The sequence below is a fragment of the Elgaria multicarinata genome, chromosome 1 (assembly GCF_023053635.1).
Source record: "Elgaria multicarinata webbii isolate HBS135686 ecotype San Diego chromosome 1, rElgMul1.1.pri, whole genome shotgun sequence".
In the NCBI taxonomy this organism is placed as follows: Eukaryota; Metazoa; Chordata; class Lepidosauria; order Squamata; family Anguidae; genus Elgaria; species Elgaria multicarinata.
Window position 1 is genome coordinate 124,374,060 of NC_086171.1, and position 14,383 is coordinate 124,388,442.

Sequence of the window (14,383 nt, forward strand, 5' to 3'; positions counted from 1 at the left end):
ATTGGTTTGTTTAGGAATGTAAACTGCTAGGTAACAGACATAGTTTGCTACCTTTCTTAGGCAAAGCAACACAGGCCCAGACATTTAACGACATGCTTGTTCAGACAAGCTAGTTGCTTTGAGGTTGTGCACACTTTCTTCCCAGCTGGCAAGGTTCTGTGCATAAGCACCTTAGCACTCAACCACTGCAAGTGTCACTTAAAATCATCACCTGTGGTCACACTGCAAAGATTATGGGAAGAGCCAGCATTGTAGTCCAGGTATGGCACTATCAGTTAAGAAACTATTAATTTTAGATATGAGTGCCCCCAGGCATGAAAGAGGACGGAATATGCTTTTTGACAGACATCATGTATGTGTACCCTTCATGCTGGCATTGTAATCACAGATGCTTACACACACGCACAGTACAGACAACACATTTCTCAACAGTGATTTTAGAACTCCATGGTGGAGTTTTTCCACCACCGTTGAGAAATGTGTTGTCTTTGTTGGGAAGACTCCATGCAACAGTGGAGGTTTTTTTGGGAAACACTCCACTCAAGAATATCCACGCTGTACAGAGGAGAGTTCCTGCACAACCGTTGTGTTGCGTGTTGTGTAGTGGGGTCCATGGAGTTTTCCATGACTTCTCCAACTGCCTACAGAGTTCTCTGGAAAGAGCAGCGAAAGGAGGGAGTTTCACTCTAGGAGAGCCACCCGGATTGTTTTTTTCTCAGCAATAGCTGATGGGATACCATAGGGTGGACTGGGGGAGGAGAGAGGATGGAGAAACTGTCAATCAAACATCGTGTTGACTTTTACTCCACTCCACGATAGCCCACAGTCACACAACGGTGGAGAGAACATATTGTGTGGGAGTATCCCCCTAAAAGTTCAACCTTTGAGTGGAATTTTCACACTGCATTGACTAACGTGTTCTCTGAACTGAGACACACACACACACACACACACACTCTCACAGACACACACACGCGGATTCAGTCAATCCATTGATGCCTTAGGCATGTGCTAATGATATTGAGGTTCATCAGACAATCATTTTATCACACGCTTGTTATTGTCCACTTATGGATGTGCGCACATCCTTCAGATGATGATGTCCACCTCCCACACTCCTCCCACTCCTTCCATTCATTTTTCCATAGCAAAATAGACCTCTTTTAATCCAACTTTTTTAAAAACAGAATGTGCCATGATCTCCTACTGTGAGCAGGAAATGGGGCACGATAAAAACAGCCTCTGAATGGGCCATGTGGTCTTTGTTTACTTCCTCTTTCCCCTCCAGGAAGAATGAGGAAATGCGGAGAAATGAAGGTAAGGAAACACAATCCCCCCCCCCCCCCCGGTGTGATGATGCTCATTATCATGGACAAATTTTCTCATCTACTGAAGAAGAACCTTCACAGAAAAGTTCTCACATGGACAAAGAGGTTTATCTACACTATCAACGTATAATGACTGTATCTTTGGGGGAAGCCATGGGAATGGATCTTGGAAACTGTAATTTGGTTAGCTGCTGAGAATTCTGGCAGAGCCCACTCATTCTTTTTCAGAGTACTACAGGGTTTCCTGGAGAGAGAGTTTACATCTCTGATGAAGACATGGCAGAGGTTGTCACATAATTACAATGCCAAAATCGCCATCGGATCAATCAATCCTGAAAGCACCTACCACTGTTATTATCCAACATGTATTACTAGCTGTGACTCCCTTTATGCACATTTTAAGGTGGCATCAGAGCAACCTTCAAGGTGATGGCAACCACACCATTCAAAGTATATGTAAAGTAGGGTTAAGTCTACAATGCTGGAACAAAACTAATAGCAAAATTCTACAACTACTGGAGGGATTCTCCAAACTTCTTGTAACTATGAATGGATGGCTCAGCCGATTTCTGGTCCATGTCAATTTTGCATGAGCTCACGCACAAGTCTATTGCATCCTGCTTCTGTATTAATCTGATTTTTTTTTAAAAAAAAAACACAAAAATCCACATGAAATGTGTATATAAATATTCTTTGTCTAAATGTACACATTTCATAAAGTGTAACCCTCTGCACGCCTATTTAGAAGAAAGTCCCACTGATTTCACTGGAACTTACTTCTCAAGTAGGTCTGCATAGGATTGCAACCTAAATGTATTTTCTCCCCCAAATAAGCATTTAAAAATGTATTCTGGCATGGTTTTTGAGCCAAGAACTACATTGCAAAATTGGAGGAAGTGTAAAATGTGAAGGATAAATATATTCCAATCTGCACATTCACTCAGGAGATGTAGATCAGGTCAGTTCATCTTGGAAGTCACAAAGATCCCATTCCTCAAGCATCCCTAGTTGGAACTAAGCACCACCATTACACTGTGTACTTTCCCCTAAGATGTATAGTTTTTACTTTGGTTAGGGCAAGGTTAATTAAACATTATTTACTGGCAATAAATGTGTTTCCCGAACCAATGATGAAAGGATTTAATTGTCAGTCAAACATCACTAATACACTTTACTGTTTGGCTAAGGAAATCCCTTTTTCCAGGACAGTTTAATTTATCAAATGTTCCATTAAAATGCCACGACATGCACTGTCAAATACTGAATGAGGGTCACTAAGTGCTTATGTATACCCAGGGAAACTTGTCACTCACTTTCAATGATATTTTTTAAAGCTATGTTCATTGAGGATGTCTTTATTAATAGTCAATCTTCTAGAGCCCTTTCTTTGTGCTCCGTACATTATGAAGAATGTCTGGTGGAAGCCCACAAATAAAAATTGATGGACTGACATTATGAGCCAATTCAATGACCGCATGCATTTGTGCAATCCCATTGAAGGTGACAGGGTTACACCGGAGAAAGGAGATACTGAACTGCATTCACCAAGTGTTTGACAATTTGCTCTGGCAGAAGATTTCCCCAGATATTCTAAAGTGTCATGCTTTGTTCAATGTCTGCCATGGATTAGAGCAAGTTTTGTCCATGTTTGGCATCAGCCAACTCTTAGTCTGGACGAGCTGCACCACATTTCTCTGTATGTGATGCATGGGGCTCACCTACACCAAGCGGGATATTCCACTATGAAAGTGGTATGAAAGTGGTATATAAGTGGCAGGAGCCACACTACTGCTTTATAGCAGTATTGAGGTGAACTGCAGGATCTACACTACTGCTTTATAGTGGTAATGAAATGCACTGACAACTGGTGGGGCCATGACACAACTGCACCAAGCAGGATATAACACTATGAAAGTGGTATGAAAGGAGTATATGGTATATGTCAATGGGCCCCAACAGTTGTCAGTGCATTTCAGTACCACTATAAAGCAGTAGTGTGGCTCCTGCCTTTTATATACCGCTTTGATACCACTTTCATAGTGGAATATCTGCTTGGTGTAGATGAGCCCATGGTTGATATAGGGCCATACTTCCCCTTCTAGGTCCTTAGTGGGTAGGACAAAGAACCAATGAACCGCTAGCACTGAATCTCTTGGAGTTCGTCTCTAGCTAGGAGAATTTCTAAAATTAATTCCAAAATTGGAATGTACATGGTTTGCTACAACTTGTGGTTCCTTCATTTTATTTGCACGTTTATCCTCTTGCTATTATTGTAGAGTAATCAAACACTGCAAAGAAGCACTGATCACATGTGTGATGGCAACAAGATTCTTTCTGCATGGTACTTCTGTGATGCATGCACACACTCCTGCTCACTATCAAAAAACCACACCAAAGAATCTTAATAAAACCAAATGCAATCACATAAAGCTTGTTGTCTTTCTTTCTGTTTTGCGTTGTTTATCAATGCACTCATGAGCATCATGGAACCATGCACATTATCACATCAAGATTACCTTTTTGCATGCTTTATCAATGCACTCATTGATAGTTATGCGGAGGGAGGAAAGCCACAGAACAAGCTTTGTACAAGGTTTCCTAATGCATCAGTTACACTTCAGAAGCAAGATCAGGTAAATTTGGAACTCTAAAGTCCTTGGGTTGGGGTATGGGAATTGCATGAAGAAAAGTTTGGAAGCATCCCTAGATTGATAGTGGCTTTGTTGTTCAGCACAACTTCTGTCTGGGCCCTGTGAAAGTGAGATCAGATATCTACACCTGCCAGATACCTGGGGGTCATCTCTAGGTCATCCTTGTGCATCTATATGGCACACAGGGGATCCTGGGGGCAACCCAGGGTGAACAGGATCTTTCCCCGGGATGTTTGGGACTGCAGATTTCCTGATATTTCCATGGTCCCAGGACTATCCCAAAGAGCTACTCCTGCGTTGTCCCGTCTTCCCCATGAGTAGCAGGGTTCTGGGAATGGGAACGGAGCTGCACGGGGGCAGTCTGTGCCGTCAGGGGTGGGGAGCAGTTGCAATAGGGTTGTTTTTTAAGAAACTTACTTTGTGGTTGAGCACTCCCATCTCCGTTCCACACACAAAAAAAGTCCCACCTTACTTCTGGGACATTGTGCTGCCATTTGGACACTGGGGGAGGGATCCCAGAAGCCAGAAAGCCCGGGATCCTCCCCACTGAGTCCTGGAAAGCCGAAAAGTATAGACATGCCCTTAATGTAACTAAAATTGGGATTGTTTTAATTCCCTTTTGTGCTGAAAATCAATTCAAAACATTCTCAACTACTTTGATGGTGACAAAGGCTTTAATTCTTAGCATGTTGATTTTTGAACCCACTATTAAAACTGCATCAATTACAGTTTTTAATATTAAATTAATTAAATTAATGTTTCTAATATTTGCAACAATGCAATAATTTACTTCACTATAATCATTTGCTGATATTCTTTTGTATCTTCATCTCTGCCTCTCTCTCATTTGTATGCACTCACACAATACTCAGAAAGATGAGAGAGAGAGAGAGAGAGAGAGAGAGAGAGAGAGAGTATATACACATACATTTGAGCTAAACATTTTGGCTTCTGCCCTCATCAGTAGCTGTGCTATTAAAGGAGATACTAGGAGTTCTGGTTTGGAATGCCTGGAGATGAAAATTACTTAGGAGAGAGGGAGCGAGAGAGGGAGGGAGGGAGGGAGGGAGAGAGAGAGAGAGAGGACTGGTGTATTGCATACAAATTGTCTTCCAGATTAAGGCCATTTAGAGTTAGAGTTATGGGTCTGTGGATCCAGAAGTTTTCCCTTTTGTCAAGCATATCAGTGTCCTTTGTTTATTCTATTGGAAACAATTGTAAATCACAGAGACAATGTGAGTTGCAAAGTCTTGCAAGGGCTAGTATATGTATGTTTTTCCAGGGGAGGGCAAAGAGATCTGAACAAATACTATTTCTGCAAACCCTAATAGTGGAGAGCATTTTAGAATAAGCACCAAAAGATTTTCTTCGCAGAGAGCAAAAACCTTTCTTTGTTTACTGATAAATTTACCATTATAATCATGATGGTTTTGAGCTGAATTCACGGGATACATTTAAGTCCATTACATGCATTAAGATTTTCTAGTCGAGAAACAATGGAATGTGTAAATTTAGCTGGGAAAAGAAAATAGTTTTCAAGAGAGCTGAAAGTAACTTGAGAGAGGCTTTGCTTCTCAGGCTGTAAACACATTTCTTTTCTCCCACTTTCATCTTTAGATTTTGCAGGTTTTCTGTATGCCAGCAGCATGAGTTTACAGCCCACAAGGAGCTACCTCTTTTTCAAACTACCTCCAATTCTATGAAAATGTTACTGCTCCTCTCCAGCTCCCACATGCATGTCCTTTGCACCTGAAGTCAACTTACTTTATCAGGGAAGTCAGTCTTCAGTTCAGTGACACTTTTACACCAATAGGCTGCTGTTTTCTCACTGATGAGCTCAATGTTCAGGAAAGAACCTTGGCCAGGACCGTAGATGGGACCCGAGGTACTTCCACGTACTATTCTTGGAGAAACGTTCGTTACAATGTCCTGTTGAAACAGTAAAAGATTTTTCAAAGTTAAATAACAACAGCCAACAGTACTACCATAGGAAAATTGGTTATGTGGAAAATATAGCGTTGGATCCAGTGTTGTTGTTCCGGCAGTAGAAACGAAACCGCTGGCCCTACTGACCACACATGCGCCCAAAATGTGCTCCAGAGAGTTGGGTGACCCTCCAGAGCAGATTTAAAGGCATACAAAGAGGACGCAGAGGAAACCCACACAGCTTTGGTTCCAACTCACAGAAATGTTGCAATAGACAAAAGTGAAATCAGCCGCATACATCTGGATAAGGTGTCCTCTAGCTTTATGGTTTCAATGTGTTGTGCTCCACACTGTTAAGTGGACAATTCAATAAGATCCTGATTAACGCAAGTCTGTGTTCATGTGGAATGGGTGCTATGAAGTCTGTTGATCATGTACTCCCATACTGCAATCTGTATAAAGGCTGCAGAGAGAAGCTGATTTCTCCCTTATTAAGTACTCTCCCAAGATGACCTTCTGAAGAGCTGGTGATGTTCTGTCTGAAGTATGATTCATCCTGTCACTGGGAAGATTGGTAGGTTCTTTTTTTTTATTGCAGCACAAACAAGAGGGGAAATTTTGTTGGCCTCATTTTGAAAGTTATTGGTTTTCTTGAGCTGTAGCTTCCGTCATACAAAAATTTGCATTTTTGTGACCATAAGAAATGATTCATTCATTCACTCACTCTAGGTTTACAGTGAAAAGATAATTATATTATTATGATGAGGTTACCAATTGTTGACTGGGGCTGGTTACAAGGAGCATATAACTCATAGAATCATAGAATAGTAGAGTTGGAAGGGGCCTATAAAGCCATCGAGTCCAACCCCCTGCTCAATGCAGGAATCCACCCTAAAGCATACCCCTATTACAACAGCTCCACTGGATTCTGGTCTGTTTCCGGGCACAATTCAAAGTGCTGGTTATCACCTATAAAGCCCTATATGGCTTGGGTCCAGGTTATCTGATGAGCCTGCCCGTGCTCTGAGATCTTCTAGGGAGGACTTTCTTTCAGTCCCACCAATATCACAGGCACACCTGTTGGGAATACGGGAGAGGCCTTATCGGTGGCTGCTCCAAGGCTCTAGAACTCCCTTCCCTGGTGTTTAGACTGGCTCCCTCTTTGTTACACTTTCAGAGGCAGGCAAAAAGGTTTTTGTTCCAGCAGGCTTTTTGAAATACTCTGGACCTGTGTTGATGTATTTGTTTATAGTTGTTGTTGTTACTGCTTTTTAAATTTTAATATATTTTTTTTACTGTTGGTTTAATTCTATTTTAACTTTTTGTAAATTTGTATTTATATGTTTAAATTGTATATGTTTTAATCTTGTAAACCGCCTTGAGTCCCAGTACTGTAGAAAAGGCTCAGATATAGTATTATTATTATTATTATTATTATTATTATTATTATTAATTTATTTATATAGCACCATCAATGTACATGGTGCTGTACAGAGTAAAACAGTAAATAGCAAGGCCCTGCCGCATAGGCTTACAATCTAATAATAATAATAATAATAATAATAATAATAATAATAATAATAATAGCAGTAGCAGCAGCAGCAGCATAGTTCCTGCTCTGAGGATCTTGCAATCTAAAACCTGATACAGGGGAGACAACAGATAACAGATGGAAGCAGAGGGAGTGGTAAACATACAAAGAGTATGGATAGGGAGGAGACCATTTTGACACACTCAAGGTTGATGGAGTCATCACTGCACATACCGTATTTACTTATCACTCTTTCACTTCTGGTAAATAGCTTTTACAGCATTCAAAAAAACCACCCAGAGACCTGTTTGATCAGAGGTGCGACTGCCATGGCGCAAAATAAATTGGTGCACACCATGAGAAGCGGAACATCTCTCAATCCCCTTTCTACACTTATAAATTACTATTTGTCTCTGGTCATAGGTTTCAGGGTCAAAAAGAAAAGGATAAATAAATTAAAAAGGTAATGTATTAGTTCTCCTACAGTGATTGCATGAAAAGCTATAGTAACATAAGAAGCTGCCTTATCCTGAATTGACCAAGACAAATAGGACCAATGAAAAATACTACAATATTCAGGATGGGCTGTACAAAGTTGTGGCAAAATTAGCCAGACATTCTTAATATTTATTACATATAGCCTAAACAGTACAAATACATATTGGGAGTAAACATTAAACATAATGAGAATCTTACATTCTTGTACAAAAGTCCATTTTACTGTAGAAATGCAAGCCAATGCGCAGAATAAAACGACAACTCCGGATTATATTGATCGTTTCAATACTTCATCAGTCAAACTCTGCATGGTGACATTTTAAAATTTCAATAACTGTGGTGCTCTTCACTCTCACTATATGTTGCAAGTAAGTTACAAGCACAACGGTGACAATAATGAATAAAGGTAAATGTTCCTGCACAACTTACTGGAAATTTTCTTAATGTCATTTAATAAGGTAATCTGAACATGGTACTTTCCTATACCAGGACTTTGTATCTTTTAATTTCTTAGAAAATGCCTCCAGTATGTTCTGCAGGACTTCATCCCTGGCCGATGGCTGGTTGGCCACTGTGTGAACGGAGTGCTGGACTAGATGGACCCTTGGTCTGATCCAGCATCAGGGCACTTCTGATGTTCTTATGTTCTTAACTGGCTTTCCAGGCTTTCCCTACCTTGAGAATCTGGGGATTAAATCTGGGACCTTCTGCATACAAAGCATGTTCTCTACCACTATGCTACAGTTCCTCCCCCAAAAGCTTCCTGGTTTTTTTTTGTTAAAAAAGTAACTCTGACAATGGGATTTAAATACTGTTAATTTACTTATACCATTCAAAGAGAGTGAGGAGAAATAGGATAATATTGTGGCTTGAACTCTTAAGCTTGGCCTTATGAAAGCCAAGCTGAATCATAGGCCTTAGCTAGACCTAAGGTTTATCCCGGGATTGTCCCAGGGTCAGCCCTGTTCATGTAAATGACAACAGGATATCCTGGGAACAGGCAGGGACCATCCTGGGATAAACCTTAGGTCTAGCTAAGGCCCCACACTCAGCTTTCAAGCTCACTGGATGGTCCCTCATGATCTCTCACCCTCATCCTCAGAGGGTTGTTATGTGGGGAACACTCTGAGCTCCTTCAAAAAAGAGGAGCAGAAAAGATAGAAAAGTTAAGCAGGTGGGGGGATTCTTCTGAGTGGTTCCAGGCCATGAGTCAAGTACAGCCATACCAACAGCTGATCTGTCATCGACGGGTTGGACCAGGAATGCTATTAACTTCTGGAACAGTGAGTGAAACTGTAGATACCCTGTATTTTATACCCCTAAAGTAGCAGGTAACAGCTGTTTCAATACATGGAGCTCATGTCACAAAACTACAAATGAAAAATTAGGTCAAGGGAGTTCAAATGCTGGTCTGTGGTAGAAAACCAATTTCTAATGGGCAGAGGTCACTTTAAGTCAAGGGTGGGGAACATCGGTCCCTCCAGTTTTGTTCTACTCCTATATCCTGAGAAATGGACACAATCTACAAATAAACAGACTTTTCTTGTTCCTGTGTTACCATCCAGTGCAAACATGGACTCAGGAATATCCACTAATGATTCCACTTGGATACCATAACAACAGGAGAGGAAAAGTACATTGGGGTTGTAAAACTGAGCCACAGCTCAACAGGCCTCAGATCTAGAGCTTATTTTCAGTATGGAACATCATGGGGGGGGGGAATGTTTCTGAACATTGGACAGGGCACCATCCCCCTTACCACTGAGCAACCAAAGCCAAGATATACAGAATGGGGAGGGAAAAACTGGTAGATTAATAAGTGCAGCTTTCAGGGAAATGTGAGCTTTTCATTTCTGGAAAGTGGGGTGTTGAACATTTTTCACACCAATGGCTGAATTCCAGCCAAAAAAAAAGGTCTTGGAGCCCCGCATTCAAGTGGTGGGGGAACAATGGAAAAAAGTAGGTGTGGCTGCAATCCCCCCATTTAAAAAAAACACCAGTATTGCCACTTTTTTTTATCAAGCAACTTCTGCTGGACGTGGCCTTCACCTTCCCTCAGACATAAGCCACATAATTAAGTCACAACCCACATAGCTCAATGTTATGCATGTGTCCTCAGAAGGAAGCCACCCCAATTATAGAGTACAAGGATCTGCAAAGTAAAACATTTTAAAAATCCAACAACCTTTCCCCCCACCCACACGCAAACACATTAAAAGCACAGAAAGCAAACTGGACCCCTGTGAAAGCTGAAACAGTGGAACAGGTCATCCCCTCCCTCATGCTTCAATGACTTTCAAGCATGCTCATTTGGAAATCCATCACTCACTTTGTACCTTTGCAAATGATCAAATGATCTCTCTTGCAAATTATTTCTCTTATAAACATAAGAAGGGTCATGTTGAATCGGACCAAGATCCATGTAAGACACCACAAAGTGGCGAACGAGCCACCCACAGGAAACCCACCAGCAGGAAATGACTGAAATAGCACCCTCTTGCTCCTGTTCCCCAGCAACTGGTGTACTTAGGCACACTGCCTCTGAGACTGGAAGTAGCACTTAGCCATCAGGACGAGTAGCCATTGGTAGCCTCATCCTCCAGGAATTTGATCAATTCCCTTTTAAAGCCATCCAAATTGTTGGCCATCGCTACATCTTGTGGGAGTGAGTTCGACAGCTTAACTATGCACTATATGAAGAAGCACTTCTTTTCATCTGCCCTGAAGCTCCTACTGATCAACTTCGTAGGGTGGCCCTGTTCCTAGTATTATGAGAAAGGGAGCAAAATGTCTCCCTGCCCACTTTCTCCACTTCATACATAATTCTGCCCACCTCTATTATGTCTCCCCTTACTCACGTAGCTCAGCAGACACCATGCATAACTGTGCAGTGCATAACTGTGCATCGCCGAGCAGACACAGAACACAGGAGAGCTCAGAGTGAGGCGATGGAAATCGACAGAAAGACCCGAGGTCATACAAACATGCCTTTCCCCGTCATGCCCTCTAGAAACTTCTGAGGTCACCCAGGAATAGGACCTCCCACACCCACCCACCGGCTTGTTTTCCAGAAGTATACAAAATCGCTGGAGGAAGAAAACCGAGGCAGAACATGTTGCAACTCAGATCACATTAAGAAAAAGGGCAATTTGTTTTAAAAGGAAAAGGAAAACCCATAACGATCCATGGTTTGCGGGAGGAAAAATGAAATAAAAGCACAAAAGAAAGAGCAACGGGTTTTAACATAGGGAATGGGGTTATCTACCCGGGGAAGCTTGGGGGCTGGCCAGCTTAGGCCTATGGGCTGGAGGTTCCACACCCCTACAGTAAAGGAATTACACATCACAGTGGATCTACCCTTAACCAGGGCAGGATGTACACTACTGCTTTAAAATGGTTTATAACAGTGGTGACAACTGTTGGGGCCCAGGACACACGCCATACACAGTTTTCAAACCATTTTTAGAGTGTCGTATCCTGCTTGGTGTAGAAAGCACAGAAACCACCGGGTATTAGATATATAGATATTATTAATTCTAACATTACAAAAATAGTAAAGTTAAAGGGAAATGTATAGCAAAGCAAGATAATCCCCTATTCCAAACTTCTTCTATATATCTATATGAAAATTATATCCGTAGTATGGAAATAGCACTTACATCTGGGGGAAAAATGCTATATGGAAATCTGTTCCTTTGCCAATTTATAATAAAAATGATTTTGGGTAAAGGCCGTTTAGTTAAGGATTTCATAGAATTATTTGGTTAAGTACCCCTACTCACCATCTTGTCACTTCTAGAGAGATAACATGAACCCCCATTAGTATATAGCAATTAAGGTCAATTTACATATTTTAATTAAGATCCATCCCATATAAAACAATTAGGGTAATAGGCATACTAACTGATTTCATAACATTTGGACGTTTTTCCAACTAGATAGACAGGAAACCTTAATTAGCATTAATTAGTGCTGATCTGCATATGTTTGATAAGGCATACCCTCACCAGAAATGATTATTTATTCCTGAATCTGCCAAGTGCTACCGTTGCAGAGGATAAAGGAACTTCCTTCATATTGTATGTAAATGTCTGGTAATTTTTATTTGTTTTTCTATTTGGACTATTTATTATAAGATAAATGGTTAGAAATGGTGTGAATGTACAAATATGTACATTCACATATAGAGAAAACATACCAATTAATGTGCAGCAGTTAATCAGGGCTGCTGACATTTCAATAATAACTGAGAAAATTATAGCGGTTAGAACTTTTCCTATTATATTTTTCTCTTATATCTGAAGATGCTGCATGCCAATACATTTTTCAGTTAATCTTCTGGTGCTGGAGAAATGTAGAACTGTCAGATTTCTTTTTTTTATTAATGGGATATTAATGGAATATTCAATAGCCGGAGCTCTCTGGGCGGTTCACAAAAATTAAAACCATTTTCTTGTCCTCATTTTTCTACAGCAGTTATATTCTTCGTAGCCTTCTTCACGTATAGAATATCACTGTTTCTTAACAAATGTTAATGGGACAACCTGCACTTTTTATCATTTTGTTTGAAATGCGATATTTTAGAGGAGCCATGCCCAAGCTGGTACCCGCCCCAAGAGATTCAGCACTACATTTCCCTTCAGTCCCAATCATCAAGGATGATGGGAGTTTTAGCTGAAGACATCTGGAGGGCACCAGGTTGGGGAAGGCTGCTTCAGAGGGGATTTTCAGAGAGTTTTTTCCTTGCCTTTTTTGGTATAATCTCTGTAAAGCAGGTATTGGGTTTTATACTTTTAATTTTTGTTTTTAATCTGTAGGGGAGATCCTAGTATTATAACATTTTTGTTGACAAACCTTTACACATTCTGTTGATCTATTCTTATATTTTATTTGTTAGAATTGACTATTTGTTTTTATTCTAATTTTAATTGTGGGTTGCGAAAGATTTTGGCTTTAAGGCAAGCACTATATTATTTTTGGCTTTTTTAGTCGATACTTTAAAATCACAGAGATGTGAAGAAATCTATGGAGTACTTTGTATAGTCCACTGTATAAGGAAGGCTATGATGCAGTGACATCACAAAGCTAATTCAGATTGAGGACAGTATATTTCCCTCACTCTGAATGTGTTTCAGAGAGCAAATACAGTGAACCCTTTTGCTCTCCGCTCCCCAATCACTGAAAAATGAGGGTTTTGTTCTGCTCATGGAAGATGCCTCCTCCTTCCCCTTCCACGCCTCCATCCCACCACCTACCCCATTCAGCCGGGGGGGGGGGGGGACCCTGTGTGTAGCATTTTCACAGGGCTGAAGAGATTGCCATGGGGGAAGGGGCCAGAGCAATGCACACACTTAAGTCTGGATCCAACCCAATGGTCTTGAATATATCCAAAAGTGGGCCTTGAACCTTGTTGTGAATATTTTCTCCACTGAATCCGCAAAAGGCATCTCTAAGATTAGCGAATGTAACTGGTTGTTTTTTGCAAACCCCCAAAGGAGGAGATTTCATTTCCAACCGTATCTGTCGGCATCCTGCTCAGCTGCTGAGCTCCTCTTATACCCTTAGGAATATCCTAAGTATTCCTAAGTATACAATATTTAACCTAAATCTACGTGAGCTGTGCTACAAGAGATTCTTCTCACCTTGTCCTCAGCCCTTCTCTTTTGATGTACTTCTAAATATTGATTGATTGATTGATTGATTGCATTTATATACCGCCCCATAGCCGAAGCTGTCTGGGCAGTTTACAAAAGTTAAAAACAGTAAACATTAAAACAAATATACAAAGTTTAAAAACATAAAAAGCATAAAGCACAGTATCTTTATAAAAACAGCTATTCTGGGCTCCGTTAAAAACAAATATTTGAGGACTTATAGCATCTTTCTAACATTCATTAGGTGCTTTAAATCCTGATTTTATTTATTTATTTATTAAAGTCAGATGATAGTCCCATCAAGTGCAGGACTGTCTTTACTGACTGGTTTTATCCAGACTGACTTGGTGATGTCAAATATTGAAGCTGGGATCTTTTGCATGCAAAACCGATGCTTTACCTCTGAGAGATGGCTGGAAATACTCTGTGAGTGCCCTTACAAAAACCCAGTGCTGTGTGAACTGCATTAAGCTATTCAGTGTTGCAACAAAGTTGGAGCTGTGTAATCCTTGGATTCTCATGAACATCAACATCATCATCATCATCATCATCATCATTATTATTATTATTATTATTATTATTATTATTATTTCCCGCCTTTTCCCCAGTACTGGGACTCAAGGCAGTTTACAAGATTAAAACATGTACAATTAAAAGAAGTAGGACAAATAAAATATCCTCAAAGCACTTTGCTTTTTAGGACCTGTTTTTGTTTGTTTGTTTAACAATTATATATTAACTAAAACATTTTAATGAATAAAAAAAATAAAGTATGCACATGCTTCAGGTATGAAA

The 14,383-nt window shown here is 40.4% G+C and overlaps 1 protein-coding gene across 3 annotated transcripts in view; it reads right to left on the minus strand.

Moving 5' to 3' along the window:
• The window catches only part of DPYD (dihydropyrimidine dehydrogenase), a 608,504-nt gene that overhangs the window by 214,671 nt on the left and 379,450 nt on the right, over positions 1–14,383 (minus strand). For 2 of the 3 annotated variants that reach the window (XM_063136148.1, XM_063136141.1), the window contains one exon: positions 5,744–5,908. The exons of the other annotated variant lie outside the window; for it this stretch is intronic. In XM_063136148.1, the coding sequence (XP_062992218.1) occupies positions 5,744–5,908 (165 nt within the window). The remainder of the gene's footprint in view (positions 1–5,743; positions 5,909–14,383) is intronic. 3 annotated transcript variants of the gene reach the window in all.